Raw genomic sequence first — 23,483 nt, forward strand, 5'->3', positions numbered from 1 at the left:
CCCCTTACCCAAGGTCCCTGGCCCTTCCCCCAAGCCTGCCATACCTTCACTCCTCCCTCCTCCTCACCAGAGCCTTCTGCACACTGCAAAACAGCTGGGGAGAGAGGGTGAGGCACTGATTGGTGGGGCTGCCGGTGGGTGGGTGGCACTCGGGGCTGGATGGGGGTAGCGGATGGGGGGCTGCTGACATACTACTGTGGCTCTTCGGCAATGTACATTGGTAAATTCTGGCTCCTTCTCAGGCTCAGGTTGGCCACTCCGGAGCTGGAGAGTCATTATGACATGAGTTTGCGGGGAAGGTAGAACAGGAAAAAAGAAGTGTTTTTTTTGTTTTTTATTCTGTTTTTATTGTAAATTATTAGGATATATATAGCTGATGCACCACCAGTGAAAACATTTGTGTGAGATACTCAGCAATACTTCAAATTAAGTTACTGTAGTGTAGTAAATGTTGTGTGGCTGATGTAAATTCTAATTGCATTGTTTGTCATAGTTGTGTGCGTTACTATTTTCAAGCTATTTGAAAATTTCCTGCTAATAACTGTTGTATAAGTCAGCTCATCTCTAATTTAAATAAGGAAGTGAATTTGGATTACTTAATGTTTTCACAGAAGAATAGGGTTAAAATGTACACGATTCTCACTGAATTAAATGTATTTTATGGAAATGAAAAATATGCTGCAATTTTTCTATGTTTTAGATGGGATTTGCATAGATCTTTGAGATCAGATAATGAGGCAAGTTTCTGTTACCTTCTTGAACATTCTGCTGTACTGTAAGACTCTTCCTGTCCCCACTCCCACCCTGAGCATGACAACTTTTGCCAATGGGCCTTGCAATATTATATTTTATTTTCAAAGAAAGTTAAAAATAAATTATCTGCCTCAGAACCAAATAACCAAGAAGCTCACTCATTAGTCCTCTGGGCAATTTGCAAACATTACAAAAAATGCTGAATCTTCACATATTCTCTGAAGATTTATCCCTCTAATCCTATTTGAATGCTTCCCCATATATTTACCTCCAAGCCAATTAGAGTGGCATATGATGTACCTGTGTATAGTTATCTGTATATACCTTTTCCTACCTATTACTTAAAAAAGTTGACAGTTTGCAAATAAGTGCTATATTTGTTAAGGACAACACTTTGGGCAGAAGATGTTTCCTCATTGGGAACAATTTGCTTCTGTTTGTAAATTTAGTGGGCAAAAGAAAGGCTGGCAGAGGAGCCTGTCGTAACGTCTTGACAAATCCACTCCAAGTAAGGTAGGGTCTAAAGTTCTTCCTTAGCATGAAACACTATTTTCAACTCCTTTTCCCTGTCAAAGAAACATCTCAAACTACAATATTTTGTTACTATGTGAGTTTTATTTTAGATGCTGCTGCTCATTCAGAGTTCTGTTCGCTTTTGTCTTCATCTTGGTGGCCACCTGAGTCTAAAATATTTGGTTAAAGTTACCAGCAGTTAAATGGGTAAATAGAGTGCACAGGTGGGTTGGAGGGGTCTGTAGTATAATACTAACACTGGTAACATATTCAGTATGTACATATTTCTGTAATTATGCTGTGCATTTTTGCATTCATTATTTGTAAGGCAGTTTTAAAAAGGATTTTCAAAACTCCACTGACCAGTTGCTCCTGAATAACAGTGGGCTGCTGGGGCTGTGCAAACGGCTTGGCTTTAATTATTATTTCCTGGCAGTATTTGCCTTTTCACAATATAAAATTACAAGACGATATAAAAATAATACATCTTTTCATCACAGGAACTCTTCAACACTGTCATGTGCAATTTCAGTATTTTAATGCTTTGAGATTTAAGCTTCAGGTTCATTTTTAAAGTGCAAATTCTGCTGGGAGCAAGTTTCCAGAGTTTTCTTAGAGTATCATGTTCTGTACAAAAGATTAAGCTCTTGATTTTGCTCCTCAGGAGGGTCTGCATTTTACATGAGCAATGCTCTTTCCCCCCTTCCTATGAGAGAGCCCATCCAATGGTTGATAAGGATACTCTAGTTTCTCTTACTGTGGCTGTAGTTAATGGGATGCCACAAATTTACATCATTCAGCTCTGAATTCATCTTTACAGCTCACACTGAGAGATAGGCCCAGTTCCATTTTCACAAATGCTTTTCTCGTTTTCCATTTTCTTCTTTTCATCCTCATCAAGTTGGACTTCAGTCTCAACTGGATCCACATAGGTGTAAAAATAAGCCATTATGGAAAATATAATGCAAACTGCCATCAGTAAAGCAGCAAACAACACGTATTCTGCCCACTGTAAAGAAACAAATGTTAACATTATTTATCTATAGGCATTTCTATGGTTAATAATGATATTTCATTGTAAACAAGCAGACATTCCTGAATTGGTTCAAAAGATAGTTAGATAGATTAGATAAAATCATTATCTATCTATCTATCTTCACACACACACGCACACACAAAGAATTATGATGTGGTTTTAGAAGGGACTAGGTACCCAAATTAATGCACTTTGGACTTTTGAGATATGTCCAGCTATCTCATGTACATCTAAAAATAAACCAAAGTTTAAAGTCTGGGCATGCTGAGAAGGCTCTGCAGTCTGTTCCAGGTGATGCTGTGGAGTTATTGATTGACTGCCGATGAATCTCTATACATTTCTCTTTGTCTAGAAGGACTGGGACCATGATATTTACCCTAGTGCAATGGTTTTCAACCTCTTTTCATTTGCAGACCCTTAAAAATTATGAATGGAGGTGCGGACCCCTTTGGAAATCTTAGACATAGTCTGTGGACCCCCAGGGTCCGTGGACCACAGGTTGAAAACTACTGCCCTATTGGGAGCTAAATAGGCATTATCCTATTCCCACTGAAGTCTATGGCAAAGCTTCTACTGATTGCAGTGAGTGCAACTTGAACCCTCACATTCACTCAACCTTTCTGTTCTGTGTTTGTACAGCACCTAGCACAATAGGACACTGGTCATGACTAAGTCTCCTAGGCACTACAGTCATACAAATATATAACAAATTAATTAAATAAATAAGTACTCAAGAGGGGAAAACCTTAATTAATCATGTTTTTTTTTCGTGCTGCTCAGCCTAGCAGGGGTCAGGAATGTCATAAAAGCCCACTTCTAAGAAGGGGGTCATTTTCCCTCCCTGAACTGAAGCCTTCTCATTAAAGAGTGGCACTGATACTTTCTGAAGGGATCCTGCCTAATCCTGTTTGGCCAGAAGAACAGTGACTCTGATGCCAGGTGCCGAAGGTAGAGGTTTTTAAATAATGGGAGGGCACTCTGCGGACCTCACCTGTGGATAGGAGAGGAACCCTGGTGGGTAGAAATTAAAAACATGTTTTTCATGGGCTGCCCTTTTATTCTCCCATTAGCCCAGCTGTGCTTCTACCATTTGCCGGAGTAGTCTCCCCCTCCTCCTGGTCACTGTAGTAATTTCTCTGTTAGGGACCTGCACTGAGGATGGAAGAATCCCATGCACTGCTACAGGCTGGGGACCGACTGGCTAAGAGGCAATTCTACAGAAAAGGACCTGGGGATTACAGTGGATGAGAAGCTTGATATGAGTCAGCAGTGTGTCCTTGTTGCCAAGAAGGCTAACAGCATATTGGGCTGCATTAACAGGAGCATTGCCAGCATATCGAGGGAAGTGATTATTCCCCTCTATTGGGCACTGGTGAGGCAACATCTGGAGTATTGCGTCCAGTTTTGGGCCCCCCCACTACAGAAAGGATGTGGACAAATTGGAGAGAGTCCAGCGGAGGGCAACGAAAATGATTAGGGAGCTGGGTTTATTTAGTCTGCAGAAGAGAAGAGTGAGGGGGGATTTGATAGCAGCCTTCAACTACCTGAAGGGGGAGTTCCAAAGACGATGGAGCTAGGCTGTTCTCAGTGGTGGCAGATGACAGAACAAGAAGCAATCGTCTCAAGTTGCAGTAGGGGAGGTCTAGGTTCGATATTAGGAAAAACTATTTCACTAGGAGGGTGGTCAAGCACTGGAATTGGTTACCTAGGGAGGTGGTGGAATCTCCATCCTTAGAGGTTTTTAAGCCCGGCTTGACAAAACCCTAGCTGGGATGATTTAGCTGGTGTTGGTCCTGCTTTGAGCAGGGCGTTGGACTAGATGACCTCCTGAGGTCTCTTTCAACCCTAATCTTATATGATTTGCAACTTTCAAAAGGGCTGAACTAGCCTCTTTCATGAACAGTGCAGAAATTAGGAGTAGAAAAAGCTTGGGGGACACAGCTGGCAGGAACTCCTAATAAGATTTTTTTTTTCAAGAAGAGTTGTTTTAAAATGAATCTTGGAAGAACTAGAGAGTTCCAGCAGAATCTTAAGAAGGTGCTCCAAACTCCAAGCCACCAACCGTCTCTGTCTCATATACAGTAGTAAGGAAAGCGACTATTCATAGTATGTGACCCAGGATATGGAACTCAGAACTGCACCTTAATATTGCACCCAGAAAACCTGGTCACTGTATACTGTATAGTATACACATCAGACTTTATCTAAATAGGTCACAGCAGCTTGTGTGATAATGTTAGTTACCCAATTATCTTAGTGTTCTTCATATGGTCTAGTGAGGCCTTTACGTCTGAACTGAGGTCACTCAATTGTAAATGGTAATTCTGCCTGGCTGACTGTGGGTTTCAATGACTCTCCTCCAGCTAGTGGTTTGTTTTTAAAAAAAAAAAAAAAAATCACATGCTCTTGTCTTGTTATAACTACAAATTCACCATAGTAACGAAGTGATGCAAAAAGAAGTTTATGAGGCTTATCGATGATTGTTCTCCCCGTACCATAGCTGTATAGTATACTGATACTGAACTGATATAGTAAGCAATAAGAATACAGTATACCAGTACAGTTTTGTGCTAACGTCTATTTACCTGCTCACTGAGTTTTGATGCCCCAGCCACAATAAGAACGATGATGTTACCAATAGCTACAGTCAGCAGCCAGCCTGCCTGAAGCACCGATTTCATGTTGGAAGGTGCCTACAGAAACAAGATATTTAATTGAATTGCTTTGCATTTTAACACATCTTATAAAAGTAGATTATGTAGGTTCATGTTCGATCTTTAAAGTTTAGCTGATTCCTAACATTAACCTCAAATGCTGTTGTTTTTTTATTTAAAGAATTGTGGGAAGGGCAGGGCAAGATTGTGGAAGCAGTAAATTTCCAGTATTGCTTACAATACAGCACATATTGTGTACAATGAGTGATTAACAAGCATATTTTACATATGACTCAAACTCACTGGGTACAAAATTGTTGCTGAAATCAGAGTTCACAATAACAAATCAAATCAGGTACTTATAAGGTACCCATCACAACAGTATGTGAGCACAACATGTTATAGTACATATACTATTCGTCAGAATGAAAGGAAATGGACATTAAAAAAAGCACTCATGGGTAATATGTGAGACAAATTGGAGTGTCTTAAAAATAAGGGGAGAGAAATTATTTAAGGTGATACAAAGAGGTACACAATTAAACTGATGCAAAAAGCTCTTATTTCAGTTTAAATCAAATTTGTTTTGATTTAGCTTAAATTGACGAGGGACACTTTGAAGCTAAAACAAAATAAACCACTCTGAAATAAGAGTGTCCACACAGGAGTTTAAAAAGCAATTTAAATTAAACCAGCACAACATGTATAGACAAGGTCTCAGTATCTATTCATTCTGTTTTTAGCTTTTCCCCACCCAGAGTTGGCTCCATAACAAGTAGCAGTACACCCCTGGTGCTAAGAGTTTCCATTGGCAGGCACTTCGTATGGTGGAGTGACCTGAAGACTAGTAGTCAGATCATCAGCTACTGTAAATCAAATAGGTCTGATGAAATCAACACAGAAGTCATTGAAAAATGCCAGTTTACACTAACAAAAAATCTGGCAACTGTTTTAATTCACATAGATGGCGGTGTTGATTTTTTTTTTTTTAATGATAGTCTAACTGTTTTTCTGTTTGCTTGGTAAGACCATTACATTCATCAGTAAAAGGTAAAGACACATCTCAGGAATACTAATGTAATTGGCAGAAATCTCCTACCTGAGAATAGGAAAATGCCAGTCCAGTGACAGAGAAGACTACTTCACCACATGTCATAATGAAGTACTGAGGGAGCTGCCAAGCCATGTGAACTGTATTGGGTTGGATATCTTCAACATATTTGAGTGCTAGTGTGTTGTTGTTACACTGAAATTATAATAATGAAAATGGTACATTAGAAAACAATAATGAAAATGCTGCATGTTTTCTAAAGATAAAAATATGCTATGAGATTTTCATCAGGGAGTAACCCTCCCAGCTATGTTAAAATAAATCAACAGTGCATAGAGAATTTTAAATTAGTGATAATTTTGTGACTGAATCCATATTAAGACCTTTAAGCCCTGGGTATCTGACCAGGCTCCAGGTTTTTAAGTCTGTTAGGCAGAAACTAGAACCCCTACATGATTCACCATATGTATTTTGATTCAGAATGCAACCCATTACATCCATTATTATTTTTATAGTTTATTAAAACTACATTAAGATAAAATATTCTAATATATGAGATAAGTCCATGTAGTTATTTTATATTTCATCAATAGCAAGTAGGTAATTTGTTCAATGGGAAAAATTAAAAAGTAGTGTAACACAAAAGTTATTCTGCATCTTCTAGCAGCATTGACAACTTACCTCTTGAATTACAATAGTGTATGCACTGCCATATCCAAATGATATTGACTGATTTTTGCAAGTCAGTGAATTGTCTGCAAAAACAACAATCTCTTTTCTGAAAAACAAAGAAGTTAATCTAGATAACTCTGGAATTAATTATACTTACATAATAATACTATGAATTCCATGTACTTTTTCGGAGGACAAAGAATATTTTTTTCCTGGAAGTCTTTGGATTAAGGTAAAGCAAAATACTTACACGCCTCTTGTAAATGATGTATAATTGGTGGCAGAAAAATTCTTCACATCTCCAAGATGAGTACCACCCATTGTGATGTTGATGGTTGAAGCCAAATTGTTTATAAATCTTTACAAAACAAAAAGAATACAATACTTGCTTATAAAACAAGACAACATAAGCAAAACTTACACAAAGCTAACATTCTTTACATTATATATTGGCAATGCAACAGATATTTGAAATCATTTTATTCCCCCATCTCATTTGAATAGATTTTGATAATTTTTAAATGACATTTTCTCTTCTCTTTAAAAATGCGTAGCTAATGCAAGAAGCAAAACAGAATCCATCTCCCTCTCCAGATGAATCAATAAGCTAAAACCTGTTTTTTTCAGTAACAAATGAAGATTCAGGTTGAAGATGCACAGGAAGCAGAAACAAGATATTGACTATAAAGATACCATATTAACACTCAGCTGAAGTGAAGTAAAGCAAATGTTTATTAACAATACCTGATTTGATTTTTTCCATCTTCTGACTTTGATGTAAGGCCATCAAGCAGCTGGTGGAAAAGACAATTATCATGAATAAAATATTTGTGTTGGTATCTTTGACATGCTATGATGTGCACTATTATGTACCAATATCCACGGTCTCTTACTTCAGAATAAGCCTCCAACGGTAGATCCATACGCAGAGTTAGGCCAGTGTCTAACTACTACTTTTGGTGCCTAAATAGGCAAGTTAAATCCTCATAACCTCAGCTGCCATCTAATTCTGTAAGCAACTAAATTTCCACTGGTAAAGTCCCCATGGCACCTAACTTTCTGCTGGTGGGCACGTGCTAAGACACCTTAATCTTAATGTTCAGCTCACACCTCAGCCCCAGTAGGATCCCCCACATATCTCACCTGTGGGGCCTGATCTGGTAGGCATTCTCTGAGGTTGTCCACCAGGTTGGACCCCAAGCAAAACAGAAGAGGAGGTGATTCCAGTGCTTCCCTTACACTTAATAAAGCAGGATATGGGAGAGACCCAGGTTCAAATCCCCACTATGCCTGAGTTGGAGCAAGGATTGAACACAGGACTCCCACCCCACTGGGCTATACAATATTTTGGGGTGGGCTTTTCTCCTGTTGAAGCCATTCCACTTTGTCTGAAATACTTGAATATTAATTGGACCAGAGAGAGAGAGAAAGAGTGACAATGACTCTCTAGGGCACTCACTTATGAGACCTTGGTTCCAATCGCTGCTCCAATGGCTAAGTATTTCATAAAAAGTGGAAAAGCTTCAAGAAAAGAGTATAGTCTATAGCTCAGTGGTTGGGGCACTCACATGGAACATATGAGAGTTACGTTCAGTTCCCTGCTCCAGCTCAAGCAGAGACGGAGAATTGAACCCCGGGCTTCAACATTCTGGATGAGTGGTCTAACTACTGGGTTTAAAGGTGGCACTACTGACTCCTAATTTTTATTTATTTATTTTGTGAAAAAGGACTGGCTTAAGCATTTAAATCGAGGAGATGGTTCATGGCTGTGAATCCCTAGCAGAGGATGCCTGCTGCTAGTCCAGAGATGGGCACCTACCTCTGGCATTTCCTATTGACTAGCTTGGGCAACCCACCCAGCCACTCCAATCAGCTTGCATACTTTTGTGAACCCCTTTCTTGGGTCTTACTTTCCGTATGCACTGGATAGGGACATGTGCTGCTTAATTCAGGGCTGTGGATTCCATGAGGTGGCAGGGCACCTCAGTGCTAGGTGCTGTAACATGGAGGCCTGGTCAACACTGAAAATTTAGATCAACATAGCTATGTCACTCAGGAGTGTGAAAAATTCACATCCCTGCCTGCCGTAGCTATGCCGATCTAACCCCCCGGGTAGATGTGAGCAAGTCAACAGAAGAATGTTTCTATCAACCTCGCTACCACTGCTCAAGGAGGTAGATTATCTACACCAGTGGAAAAACCCATGCCATCACTGTAGGAAGCATCTAAACTACGGTGTTATAGCAGCATAGCTACAGCATCGTAGCTGTGCTGCAATAGCACCCATAGTGTGGACCTGGCCTAAATATAAGTCCCTTTTGCGGACCTGCCCCCAAGTCTCATATTTAGAGTTTTGTTAATACATGTGATTGTTGTGAAGCATGAAACTAAGACCATCCATTTAAAATGATTTATGTTTATCCAGAAATGTTTAAACTATATATTAAATGACATGTTTCCTTGCTGCTTACACATTGATATAACATAAGGTATAGGTATACAACAATACATATCATCTTCCCACCTCTCTCTCTGTGGTTCCCCCTAGTTCCATAGTACTTTTTCTCCCGGAAAGGAGGAGTCACACAGAGCTGGCCTTTTCAACTTCACTTGAAATTAAACACTCTCCATTTAAGCAGATTGGAAGCTAAGAGATTGGTATACTAACTAGGAATTAAACAAGCTTACCAATTCAGTTTGGATGCCACCTGTATTTTTTAGTAAGAGAGTATGACGTTCTTTTCCCGGAAAATTAAGAGGCTGATTTAAGGTTTGATTTCCATAGGCTATATTCATTCTTGTTAAGCTAGTAGTGTCAAATGTCATATAGTTTGTCTATAAAAAAAAAAGAAAGAACATTTGCCATGTATATTCACATAACTGTGACTCTGTCTATGCATTTATTAGGATCCTGCTGATTCAAGAGTTCTGAAATTTATTAGGTATGTTGCACATGGTCTCTGGTACTTCATACATGTCTCATAAATCCCACTTCAGATTTTTGTTCAGTTTTCTGCATCTAAAAACCACTGTAATCATTTTGTCCATAAATGGTTTTGGTTCATTTCTTTCTTCACACAGACCTCTCCACCCCCACACAATCCCATTTTCGGTTGAGACCCCCACATTTACAATATTATGACATTTCAGATTTAAATATCTGAAGCCATTAAATTTATGATTTTTAAAATCCAATGACAATGAATTGACCAAAATGGATTGTGAATTTGGTAGGGCCCTACTCATAGAGTGTGGGAAAGGTAGTATCTCTGCATTGCTAAACCTCCATGAGAACTGGTATTGGTTAACATCCTTGTTGAAAGTCTCAGCAGACAATCCAAAGACTGAATGGTATGGAGGTTGCACTATCCTTGAATGCTTCCTCCAGAACAAGGTTGAGGCACATTGGCACTGGAAAATCCTACATTGTCAAAACCAAATCATCTCAAACCAACCGAATTTCCTTATTTGACAGGTTTACTGGTCTAGTAGATAGGTGAGAAGCAGTAGATGTGATATATCTTCATTTCAGTGAGGCTTCTGACATGGTCTCATATGATATTCTCATAAGCAAGCTAGGAAAATGTGGTTTAGATGAAATTACTATAAGGTGGCTTCAAAACTGCTACAAAGACCACACTCAAGAGTAGTTATCAATGTTTTGCTGTCAAACTAGGAAGGTGTAGCTAGTGGGTAAGAAAGCTGTTGTCAAATTGGAGAGTCCAGATGACACAACAAAAATTATTAAAGGTTTAGAAAAGCTGACCTATGAGGAAAGTTTTTAAAAAATGGGCATGTTTGAGCAAAAAAAGACTGAGTGGGGCCCTGAGAACAGTTTTCAAATATGTTAAAGGGTATTATAAAGAGGACAGTAATCAGTTGTTCTCCATGTCCACTGAAGGTAAGACAAAAAGTAAGCACCTTAATCTGCAGCAGGGGAGATTTAAGCTAAATATTAGGAAAAACTTTGTAACTATAAGGATAGTTAAGCATTGGAATAGGCTTCCAAGGGAGGTTGAGGAATTCCCATCATTGGTGGTTTTTAAGAACAGGTTGGACAAGGGATGGTCTAGGTTTACTTGGTCCTACCTCAGAGCACGGGGATTCACTAGATGTCCTCTCAAGGTCCCTACTAGCTCTACATTTCTTGGATTCTATATTAAGATATTGTGCCGATATAATATTCCAATGCATTTTACTATGGTAAAGTCTGCAACTTTTCATGTGCTACCTATTGATGGAAGAAAGACTTCCCTATCAGATAAATATATAATTTAGAGATTAGAGTACAAGTGATGATTAATCACTAGAGCTGACCAATTTTTTTTCTAATGAAAAGGGGGTTTATTGTTGTTTTTCATGAAATATTGTCAACTTTGTAGAAATGTTTGTCTTTTTTACAAAATGATTAGTGAGTTTTTTCTCCAACATATTTATTAAAAAGTTATTAAAAACATTGTTGAAATGGTTATCAATTTTTTCATTTATTAAAATGCAAGTTTTCAGTAAACAAAACATATTTTAAAAAAAAACTTGTGAAAAATTTAGAAAATAAGTTTCAATTTTTTTTACCAACTCTAATCATTACTCTTTCTTACCGCCATCAGAGATTCCACAGACACATTTTCAACTCCGGAGCCAAAGTCAACTTTTGCAACATCAGTGCCTAAATTTATTACTTTGATTTGGGATTGCCCTTCTTTAGGAAAATCTGGAAGAGTTTTCTTGATGAAAAAGAGTGAAATAAATTAAACAGTAAATAATATAATATAATGTATAATCACAATGACCTTGGTACTTATGAAGAAAATTAACATCTGCACGACAAATACCTGTGATTAACACATATGGTGACATGTTTCTGTATGCTTCCTCACCCTTTATACTAGAAAGCCTAAGAAAAGGAACTCCTTTTTCTCAGCAAGACTTCTACAACCCCATACACCTACTATCCATTTTCCTTCTGTGGTTTGCTGTAAACATCAGGACCCTTCGGGACTCAGGGTACAGGCATCAAGGGCTCCTAGGCTTTCTCACAGTCTACAACAGACCATATTTCTGAATTCACTTTCATCCTGTCTTCTGTCCCATTTACAACAGGTGGTGACTAACCAGGGTGTAGCCAAAAGTGGGACCCTCCAGCAGGAAGGTATCTGACCCTCTGTGTTCTGGCCAAAGAGAGAAACCAGGCTCCATTTTCACTTCCCACTTATTCTGACAAGAAGAAGCCACCATATTAGTGGATAAAATGGCCGCTGTACCTGTGTGCATTGAGATTTGGTAGCCATATGCATTTTAATTTCTTTCCCACAAGTACTACCCTACCTAGCTTTTAATGTTATCATCTTTTCAATTGTCTGCATATATCACCATAAAAAAAAGCTCTTTGATCTTTTTAAAAAAATTTCTATAGGTAGCTAATCATTTTGGGTGAAATTCATAAAGCAAGATGGAACTATACTATTTACACCAGCTGAAGATCTAGCCCTTTAATCTTATCTTTAACAAGCAGTGTTGAAAGTAAAACTCATTCTATTCCAATGGATTCACACATTAAATCAACAGCGTTTCACTCTTAATTTGTGACATCACATAGCTCTGGGGTTGTGTCACACTTACCCTCCACTCAAAACAAATCAAAAAGGTCAGATATGCAAAAGAATTCCTGAACAAACCAAACAATTAAGTCTTCTGATTTTAAGCTCTGAACTTCAATTAAAAACCCATAACAAAGACAGATATGAATATGCTGTTGAGGAACTCGTTTAGCTTATTAATTTTATCATAGATCACATTACATTCCATAACACATATATACCAATACGTGCCCTTCCCTCTATTTTTTATAAAAACATTCTTGGTTAATTCATATAGAAAGAAATTATTAATTGCTATGGTTTGGACCATTTGCACTCTCACCAAAATCTGCATAGTAATTAAAAAGCTAAATAGCAATATCATCATTTGGTTGTGTTTGGCTTAACTTACATCAATTTGAACTTGTACCAGTGCAGCAGCAACAAAAGCCAGAGATGCAAGAAACATACCAACTGTAATCTTCCTTAGGGGCCTAGTATAGCAACAAAAAACATGAATTTTAGGAGTAGTTTTAATCCAAAAACTCAGCTGTGATTTTCCATTTCATTATGGAGAACATTAAGATAACCATTGTTAGTATATTATTACCCTGTGAGTACTGATATGGTTACAGAAGATACCCTGTTATGCCTTACATATCTCAGTGTTAGTTCCCAGTTACCCTTTAGGGAAATCTAGACTCTTTGAAATTACATCACTAGTCCGTTTAATAATCTGTTGCTCAAGATCTATATGGCTCATTTCTATGATTAGCTATCATCTGAACAATTATTAGGTTTGCACAGTTGACCTAAAAAGTCTGATTTACTCAGAAAGGGAACTTAACACATTTAAGTCTGCAAAGAATAAAAAGAGCTACAGAAGTGCATAGTTATGGCCTGTACAAAAGGAAGATTACTTATTATGCATATACTACTATGTTAAAATCTGAAAAGTACTGAACTAAAAAAAAATTTGGAGAGATATGGTTTTTAGGTCTAATGACATTTTAAGCAATGATTACATTTAGTACCATGGCAATAAAAGTCAGTTTAGGGCAAACTATTTATTTATGGCATCAAACTATGGCTGTGGAGGGCCCATGTATGAAGGAGCCAAGTAACATTTTCATTCCCAGTAAAGAATATAAAATGTTCTGTCTCTCTAATGTAATCAAAATCTTAGTGGGAAGAGGATGGGAGGGCCAGCAGGTTTGCAATAGGGGAGTTTCACATTCCCACAACAATTTTCATAAATGGATAAAAGCTAACTACAATAAATGGATCAGAAAAGAACAGTACACAGTCAGGAAATTTGATTTTTAAATTTCTTTTACTATTGCTTTATTTGATACTAAATTTATCAATAATTCCCCTACATCAGTTGTGACTGTTTGTTGGGCACACTACAGTTGTAGTACTAGAAACATGGATTGTAGACTTATATAAACTCAATGAGGAAAGCAAGAGAATCAGAGAAAGAACTCAGGAATATACTGTAAATACCAAAAAGAGGGAACTTTAATTTGAAACCCTGTAAAAATCAATTAATTAAAAAATCCCAGTAACAAAATTCATGTAGCTTCTTTATAATGGATCACCCCTTCCTAAGACTCAGTTATGAGAGAGCATCTGGCTGAATTCTAGCCTAATTTTATGTCTTCGTGCCACTGAGTCTTAACCTAGAATGACTCCTAAAAATGGAAGACCCATTTTATAGTGTATAGAATTATCTAGACTTGGGGGGAAAGTTCTTTTTTCAATTGAGTTAACTCAAATCAAGCTAACTTAACACACTTAAAAACCCTATTAAGCCAGCTTGATTGAGCTAACTCAGCTGAAAAAAGTACCCTTTTCCCTTAGTTGTTTCAGCCAATGAACCTTTTCCATCTTTCCAAACTGCATTCCTATCCATGCTGTATTGCTAGTAACAGATCGTGCTACATGAAGGTATAAATAGCAGCATTCACAACTAGAGCTGATGAGGAAATGGTTTTTCTCTTCCATTAATATTTTTGAGAGTTCAAAATTTTTACCTGTCTTGATTCCGGACAAAAAGTTAAAATCTCAAAAATCCTCGTGAACCAAAAAAACAAATTTTTACCATTTTGGATCAATCAAACTGTTTTATTTTGATTGATTTTGCCCTTTTTTGCAACTTTTTTTCAGTCTAAATAGTTTAAATTTTGAAAGAAGTAGTCATTTTGAACCATAAAAATGAAATTTTTAATTTTGACACTCTATTGCCAAACTTTTTTTCTTAACATTTACTTGAGTCAGGAAATTTATTGGACCTGACCCTACTTTGCTAACAGTTTAGTTTTCCCTGAATTGTCATTTTTTACAAAAAAGTGATTAATCGAAAAATTCCTGGCCAGCTCTACTCACAACGTAAAGTGCAGTCTAAGATCTACCAGAAAGTATATCTGGCTTCTTCCACTTCTGAGGCAAAAAGATACTCGCACAAGATAGGAGTAACTATGTGTCTATTTTTTATAATAGAAAATAGAAAGAAAGAATGAAGAAAGGAAGAAACCAGGATGAAATCCTGGTTCTCTTGAAGTCAGTTTGATTTATGGCATTGACTTCAAAGGGGGCAGGATTTCATCTCCACTCTGTAGTTTGCCCCCTGCAGCTGGGTTCTCCTTCTCTTTGTTCTTAGAGCTTTATATATGATTGCAACTAAGTGGTTCAGAAACATAAAATACTTTTTATATTAACTCATTATTAATAGTTCTACACCTTGGATTTCCTTATCTTAGTGAAAGCTTGCTCTGTCACAATATTATCAACACAGCACTTTAAGATAAATCATTAAAATACACTGAAAGATTAAATCAGGCATATGAATTAACTTACGTGAAATTGATGTGGCATTTTTTAATTAAAGGATAAACCACAGTGTCTACAACTGGGACCATAATAACAATCAGAATCGGGTTCACGGTCTGTTGGATGTAAAAATCCAGAAAAAGAAGTTAAGCACTTTTCAAAGTCTTTTTTTAAATAGTGATTTAAAAAAAAGTCTTTGGGGAGTATTTAAAAATATCACAAATGTAGTTTAGTGTACCTGCATCTGGTCTGGCTGGATCTGAATAGCTCCCTAAGGAAAAGAAAAGGTAAATATATTTTAACATTAGAAGACTAACAAAATGCATAAGAACAAATTAAATGTGAATAAATCTTTAAAAATTTAAGATAAAGTAACCTACAAAGTTTCCATCCATTGTTGTGGCTTGTAATGTCCATCTTGATCCCTTAATAAAGCAAAATCATAATGAAATTCTACAATAAAGCAGTCTGCTGTAGTTACTTCTGAATTTTTTTAGAAAGGGAAGAATAGAGAGGGTGGGGAATCAATAATAAAGTAAGACAAAAACTTTCCTTAAGATTACTTCCTTACTATTCTCTGTCAATCTTTGATAAAGGTGTGATCCTGAACTACTAAAGGAAAATGTTGGACTTGCAATGGGGTCTTTGGAGAGCAGCTTTATGGCTGTCTTCCACAGTGTCTGCACTCAGAGAATCCTCCTCCAGACAGAACTGGGGCTTTTAGAGGCCTTTTATGCTGCTCTGGTCTTTTTTACCCAGCATATAAGAGCTGGAACCGAGATGAGGATTTTATCTTTAATATTTTTGCTGACATTGTGTCAACTTAGATTTATTTTGTAATATATATGTTTGAAATATTAATTGATCATACAGGTAAAACTTTACAAGAAGCAGTTAGTGTATAATAGGAGAGATAAATAAAATAACTTAATAGGTACAGTATATGAATAACTGTGAAATTCATAAGTACCATTTTTCATTACCACCAATTTAAATTCTGCCCACTGATTTCATAACATAATGACTGAATATAATTGTACATGTACTTACAAAAAAAGTACATTTTTTGTCTACCTTACCTGCTGATCAAAGAGTGCCCAGAACATGGGGAGAGGAATATACAGGAAAAGCACCTTCAAGACCATCTTAATTTGTGTAATAAGTCGTTTCTATAGTGCAGAACAGTAAATAAAAAAGTTGCTAAAAATAGGTAAATTCAACTAAACCACAAGTTTTATATGTATATATATATATATATATATATATACTAAGACTAAGACTATTACTATTATTCATATTTTACTCATACTATTGCTATTCATATCATATTTTAATTCATATTAGAAACAAAGGTCCTGATCATGCAAGACTTAAACACTTGCTCAACTTTACAGATTGTGAGTAGTGCTTTAGACTTCAATGGAATTATTTACAGTCCTTTAAAGTTAAGCACGTGTGTAAGTCTTTGCACTACTGGGGCCTAAATTAAGGTGAAGGGAATAAACGGACAAAACGTGTGCAGGTGTGTGTGTGAAGAAAGGACAAGGGGGTTATGTAAATAAAGTCCACTGTTACTCAGTAAGGTCTCTACATATATGTGATAGTTACATTGAACTAGACTTTGTTTTTGTTAGTTTGTATTATTTATCTGATTTCTGATAGGTGATGTTGCAGAAACAAATTTTTAAGAGGGATTTGAACGATGAGGTGGTTCTGAGGAGCGTTTTCAATGAATGGGGGCTACGTATAAGATGTCATGTAGGCAGGAATCAGAGAAGAAACAGAAGGAAGGTTGAGATTTGTGTCACCATTGAAAAATCATTAGGGAGTGTGGGATGCCACCTAAAAGGAGACATAGATTGGGGCTGAATAGCTGTAGGGCTTTAAAAGCCATGACAAGGAGTTTGAACTCAGTATGGATTACCAGTGAAGGGATGCCATATTATAATAAAGGCCCTGTGCAAAGCAACACATTACTGCATTGGTTACACTTGATTCATATTTTCAAGCTTATTTTCACAAGCATGAGGGCTAGGAACCTCAGTTTGTGTGAATTGTTATAGGTCATTGGTTTTGAGGAGCCTATGACAATTTCACCAACTGAGGATTTGCCCCTATTATATTTTTTTAATGTAAGCTTAGATTCTGGAGCACAATTCTGCAGCTTGGAGTGGATTCACGGACAAATTTCATGACCATGGAGTCCACTGGGCATTGACTATAATCCTCATTAGTGTAATGTGCATTGTTCACATGTGTTATCATATATATTGTCTGTTTTCATTCAAAGTGTATTTTGAAGCTGGATCATTTATATTAAGGCCATAAAATCTACATTGGAGATAAAATACTTGGTATCATATTGAAACTGCTACCAGGTAATTTTAAGTATTTGTTCTGAGAGAAATATAATTATGTTCAGCCCACTAGAGTTTCCTCAGTGCAGTATGTGATCATGCACAGAGCCCTGATACCTGGAGGACAATCTGAAGTTACATTAAGCCATGATGGTAACCATCCTGTCTTGTTAGAGCAGTAAGATCTAGCTAGAGCACTAGCTTCTGATTACTGTAGACAGACACAGCATTAGCTCCCCTTGTATTTGGTATGGGGTTGCGTAACTAGTGAACAAGGCAGATGGAACAAAAAAGAAAAAAGGGAGGAAGGCATTATCTATCTATCCATGCACATGTGCTCGTGTACACACAAATGATACTTACATCATACTTTTCACTAGCCCAGTCCAGCCAGTGTTCTCTTGTGGGGAATTGTTTGCTCCGATGCTGAAACCTGTTTTTGACAGCAAACTGTGAAAAGAACATTAATAAATTTGTATTAATTACACTGAATACCATTTAAACATGACACAACAAATATTTGTAACTATAAGGTTAAAGTGACTTATTATAATAAGAGAAACTTTCTTTCAGAGCAATTTATATTCTTCAATTTATTTTTAATTTATTTTTATTATTATTAAAAGGTGAATGTTTCTATGAAACTGTTTTAAACACTTGAAGGAAGTGTTCTGCTATATGTCTCATATGTTGTGGATTCAGTAAAACAGTCCCAATATCAGAAGAAACCAAGCAGTTCAGAAAAATAGGTATTGCCTCTTAACACTGGGTGCTGCTGACAATTCTCTGAGGCCTTGTCTACACAGGTTTTTGCAGAGTACACTTTCAGTGTTTAATAAAATAAGAAGATAGTTTCAGTTTTACACAGCAATTCTTCAGAATGGAATTACACTTTAAGGATAAATTTTGTTTACATGAAACATTAATATGTATTTTCTAATGAATTCCTCATGCCAACAAAAAATATTACGTAGCTGTGCTAGAGTTATACTGGCAGACCTGTATGTGGGGAGCGCAGGACTGGAATAACAGGGGGGTACTACAGATCAGGATTGAGGGAACCTGCATTAAGCCCCACTGAAGTCTCTGCCACAGCTGGGCCCTGATCTTGCTTGAGGCCTCAAGGAATCATGATAATACAACTAACTAATTACATAATAGTAACTAACATTTACTGAAATTAAGAGACCTTAGCAGCTGGATTGTTTAAAAGTGGATGATTTGAAATCAAGTCAACACAGGATAATTTAAGGTGTGTGTGTGTGTTAGGCTCAATTAAGAAAAACAAATAGAAATCAGAGTGAATATCAAAAACTCAGAATCTTCTTTTACACCAAAAGATCAGATTAATTGTGACAGAAATAATTGCAACATTATGGTGGAATTTTACTCCTGACTGAAATGGAATAAACAGTTTGCAAACTACAAAGTTTATAAGGAGTACTTGTGGCACCTTAGAGACTAACCAATTTATTTGAGCATGAGCTTTCGTGAGCTACAGCTCACTTCAGAAGTGAGCTGTAGCTCACGAAAGCTCATGCTCAAATAAATTGGTTAGTCTCTAAGGTGCCACAAGTCCTCCTTTTCTTTTTGCAAAGACAGACTAACACGGCTGTAACTCTGAAACCTACAAAGTTTATGAATGTCATAAAAATTATCAATAGGTAATAAAGACCAACTCCATTTGAAAAGTCCAGCCACGCTTTTCCAGGTAGTCTGGCATTACTTACTCCAATGCATTTGGAAACCTGGAGCATTATATTGCCTTGAGGATGAGCTTTCTTGTACATTTTGCTTCCAAGTATGAACACTACTACAATGAGTAAACAGAAAAGCATTTCAGGATTGACTGAAACTAGAGGAAAATACTTTAGTATACAAAATATAATGACAAAGAGGTTAAAACAAACCAAGCCTGAGTGGGAAACAGCATTTTAAAGAGCAATAAAACAGTTATTAACATATTTTTTCAATTAATTTTTAATCAATCTAATATACTTTATCAGATTTGTAAACAGATTCTTATGCAGTCCTTATTCAGGCAAATATATGTTGTTTTCAATGGATAGGAAGTTTGCCTGAGTAAGGACCAAAACAAAACACATAGGGGCCTTAGGTCTGGGTCTGCTGTATTTTACTAATACAACCTCTAATTAAAGATGTAATTTTGGAAGAGCAAGTGTATTGGATAGTGCAGCTAATTTATCCTCTATGGAACTCTGAAAGGCTTCTTATAACAAAATAATTCCTTGGTCTTTGGACTGCAATGCTCATTGAGCAGTGCAGCTGGTAAAATGCAGCGGTTTTTCACAATCAAGTAAATGGTTAGATACAGAAGGACAATGCAATATTTCACCAGTGCATCTGCAATTACTGATTAATATATTTCTATTCTATTTCTATTCTGTGCTCATCTTAATTTTGGATATTTGATGAAAGCTTTGAAAAACCTCCCTTATTTAAAGCTTTCACATTTATTTACTGCCCATGAATGCTCCTGATAGTACCACATAAACTAAAGCAAACTGTGTCATGCAGAACATTTAGGGTTTATTTGAGGTTTTGTCATGAACACAAATAACGGGCAGTATGTTCTTGTGCTGCCTCTGGAGCTGCTCTCATGGAAGTTCCCCCGCTGCTCCAGGGAGGGAGTAAACTGCACCAGGTCTATAGCAGGAACAGAGCAGGCTCCCTGAGATGCTGGCACAGCAATGTACATTGTGGGGGGTGGAAACAAGGGTCTGTCCACTCCCATCCACGTGCATGAAGAGGGATGTAATAGATCTGTGGATCTTGCTTCTCCTCTGGTGCAATCACCCACGATGTGGGTAGCTGGTGCAGGGGCACATGGGGACACATCTTACACTCCCTTAAGGTCTGGCACTGCCACGCGGGCCAGGCCACAATTTGACCCTTAATAGTAAAACTATTTTTATTAGACAATTTCTCCTTAATTGTCAGATTTTGATTTGACTGCTATTTCCAGAGCAAAGGTACCAAGCCTAACCCTTCATTTGTGCCTCTAATATGAGATCTCTCTTACCCCCTGATCAGGTTTTGGGATGTTGTGAGGGAGTCAGGACTAGTAACCTGAGGAGATGTACTCCATCAATTTTCTACTTTAATATTTCTGCCATAGTTTGAACCTTGTCCATAACGCTATGTAACCCCTGATCAGTGGTACATAAATGTATATTTATACTTTCCCTTTCTAGACTGCAGCAGCACACCCAAGCAATTACAACACATGGAGCTCTCTACCGTGCATATATATTTCTCTGTATGATGTTAATCTGCAGTAATGCAAATGTTACCTCAGGAACTTTGGATTATAAAGAATAAGGCAGCCTCCCCCTTTAACTCCACATTTCTAAGCAAATAGTTTTATTTGCCCTTCTCGTATAAAAAGTGGCCAATATAATAAAGATAATTTATGCAGTAAATAAAATGGAAAACATGCAACATACTCAATGAAACAGCCATGAGTGCAGCAGGCACTCCAAAGGCTAGTGGGTAACACTTTTGCTTGGTGTGAATTCCACATTCTTCACCTGAAGGAAATAAAACAGTGTTAGACAGGAGTTTTGTATACTAGTGTCAGCTAACATTGAAGCTAAATAATTTACCTATGAGTATACTAGCCTGCTAGCAACTAATCTGTCTTGCTCTGACAGTTTAGTCAGCTTTCTAGTCAAACCATTATATAAAGTCCTATCTTTCTTCCTTTGGTTGACTCTTCCTGTTCAAACCGCAGAAGGCATTTTCAATGGTATATCAGCAAAGAAGGGTCTCATATATTTTTTCATATGCTCATCTGCCATCTATCCTAGGAAGGATAGCAAATTGTGTTAACTAATAATAAAATGACAGCAACGAACTGGAACAGAATACCAGAAATCAAAAGGTCCAAGTCTGAGCTACACTTATTTGGGATCATTTGTACAATTCACTTGTGGCTTTGCCATTCTTGAGAAAGCAGCCATTCCAAAGTCATGACAATAAAACCTATAATCCATCATACAGCAAAACACATACTCCACTTACATATGTACGCGTGTGCATGTCTGAATAGTCACTACACTACATAATCAGAGTTAAACATAGGAAGGAAGGACAGAAAAACAAGTATATTTAATCATGTACAGTTTATTAAGGAATGAACCCAGATACTGGTAATTTAGAATTTGCTTTATGTTTAGCAGGATGTCACTTCCATTAAAAAAAAATCACAGAGACCTTCATAATTAGAACACATAAAAACTTCCATTTTGATATTAGTAAAATTTTGACTTAATTTGTTGTATATTTTAAGTGTGTATGTGTCTATATATTATGTATGTGTGCATCTTTTGTAATACCCTTAAGCCTCTGAATAAAAAGCTCCCTTTCTTCTTTCCTTTCCCTCCCCCCCACAAAAGAGAAATCTAATGATACTCTTTTCCTCTCCTTTTTTTGTGATTTTAGTGGTGATTTAAAAGATGCTGTGTTAAATATCACTGTAGAACAAAGCCTTCTTTGAGCTACAAAAGAGTCACAGTGCTGCTTCCCCACCTTCCTATCAGGTGTGAAAGTAGTGCAGTCTCCATGGTCATTCAACTTTGAGCCTCTCTGAGACTGCAAAGAAAGATGCCAATTAGCATCAACTATGACAGTGAGGTTTTACGATACTGACATTTCTACATGAGAAATAAACTGAAACTATAAACATGTCTCATAAGCCATCAGATGGTAATGACTTCTGGGTGGACGCAAAGTAATTGCCTAAAACTAAAATACCCTTATCCAGTACTAATCCAATAAGTGAGCCAGCCCCGCTGCCTTATTCTTTTTGCTCTGCTGTTTAACCAGTTTGTAGACAACATCAGTGCAAGTTTACCTCTGAGAACTGGAGTGATTATAGTAGAGAGGAGACTTCCAGCATTAACAGACAAATAAAATAGAGAGAAGAATTTACTTCTTTGTTTTTCCTGCAGTGAGAGTAAGAAAATAAATTTTAAAAGAACTATTTAGAACATGATTAGTCAGTATTATGTTGATCAGACTCTGCTGGCCTAAATTACAATGTAGGATTGGAGTCAGCTCAATAATTAGTACTGATGACACAGTGTATGTATTTGTAGAGAACACAGTAGTAGTATCTAGCTCTTCTTTTGGACACCCAAGTACCAGAGCAATGGGCACCATCTGAAGATGTATATTTATTATTATTAAAAAATGAAATATGAGTCCAACTATGTTTGAAAAATATTGTTACCTGTTCCTCTTCAAACTGATCTCCACCAAATGCTGATACACAGGGCTTGATTCCACCAGTACCAAAGGCAATTAAGATCAGACCAATCATAGACAGACCACTGGGGAAGGGGGAAAATGTCACTCGGTTTACTTTAATATAGGTAAAGGAACATCACACAAGGAGAAATGCCCATGCTTGCTAATAGCAAGAGCATTAAACAAAGAAATTCTTAACTGTGTCCTAACATTCAAAAATGTCATTGACCAGTTTCTGGTCTATATATGCCACTGGGTTGGCTTGAAGGAAATGTAATGGGCTGGAAGAATTACCCCAGTGCAGGAACAGCATAGTGCTGAGTTAAGCAGCCCTACACTGCCCCGATTAGATGCACCAGCTTGGAGGGCATGCTGGGGCCAGGGACACAAGGTGGTGCATTAGCGATGGAGGTACAATTGTAGCACTAAGCACTATGGGGATTCTGGACTTCAGAGAGCCTTTAGGCAGCTCACCCAAAGCTGCAGTAAGTTAAAGCAGCTCTTGGGGCTGAGCTATGTTATACCGGGGCCATTTCAGGCCCTGCAGCAGCCCAGAATGCAGGCAGTAGAAAGGTGGCATAAAACCATCTTTTCCCCTGCTCATCCTGGCCTGTGCTTTCTGTGCTGGAAGTGCAGGACAGTCTCTAGCACATGATATTCTGCTGTGCCAGAAAGCAAAGATAAAGTAATGAACTTTAGCTTGTTCTTAAGATATTCTTTCTTGGCTCATTTATCTGGGAGAAATACTCTATTTTATTCAGGAGTCTG

At 37.3% G+C, this 23,483-nt stretch overlaps 1 protein-coding gene across 1 annotated transcript in view; it reads right to left on the reverse strand.

Moving 5' to 3' along the window:
* Window positions 1-1,348: 1,348 nt before the first annotated feature.
* Window positions 1,349-23,483, reverse strand: part of SLC15A1 (solute carrier family 15 member 1) — a 53,995-nt gene continuing 31,860 nt past the window's right edge. The window contains exons 6-23 of the mRNA XM_048823035.2: window positions 22,699-22,798; window positions 22,321-22,411; window positions 20,912-20,995; window positions 19,175-19,257; window positions 17,808-17,894; window positions 16,167-16,256; window positions 15,468-15,512; window positions 15,326-15,358; window positions 15,115-15,203; window positions 12,668-12,749; window positions 11,278-11,403; window positions 9,368-9,514; window positions 7,424-7,473; window positions 6,930-7,037; window positions 6,689-6,785; window positions 6,056-6,202; window positions 4,888-4,995; window positions 1,349-2,275 (exon numbers count right to left, since the gene is read on the reverse strand). Of these exons, the coding sequence (XP_048678992.1) occupies window positions 2,081-2,275; window positions 4,888-4,995; window positions 6,056-6,202; window positions 6,689-6,785; window positions 6,930-7,037; window positions 7,424-7,473; window positions 9,368-9,514; window positions 11,278-11,403; window positions 12,668-12,749; window positions 15,115-15,203; window positions 15,326-15,358; window positions 15,468-15,512; window positions 16,167-16,256; window positions 17,808-17,894; window positions 19,175-19,257; window positions 20,912-20,995; window positions 22,321-22,411; window positions 22,699-22,798 (1,762 nt within the window). The 3' untranslated portion in view covers window positions 1,349-2,080. The remainder of the gene's footprint in view (window positions 2,276-4,887; window positions 4,996-6,055; window positions 6,203-6,688; window positions 6,786-6,929; window positions 7,038-7,423; window positions 7,474-9,367; window positions 9,515-11,277; window positions 11,404-12,667; window positions 12,750-15,114; window positions 15,204-15,325; window positions 15,359-15,467; window positions 15,513-16,166; window positions 16,257-17,807; window positions 17,895-19,174; window positions 19,258-20,911; window positions 20,996-22,320; window positions 22,412-22,698; window positions 22,799-23,483) is intronic.

Source organism: Caretta caretta, chromosome 1, assembly GCF_965140235.1.
Source record: "Caretta caretta isolate rCarCar2 chromosome 1, rCarCar1.hap1, whole genome shotgun sequence".
In the NCBI taxonomy this organism is placed as follows: Eukaryota; Metazoa; Chordata; order Testudines; family Cheloniidae; genus Caretta; species Caretta caretta.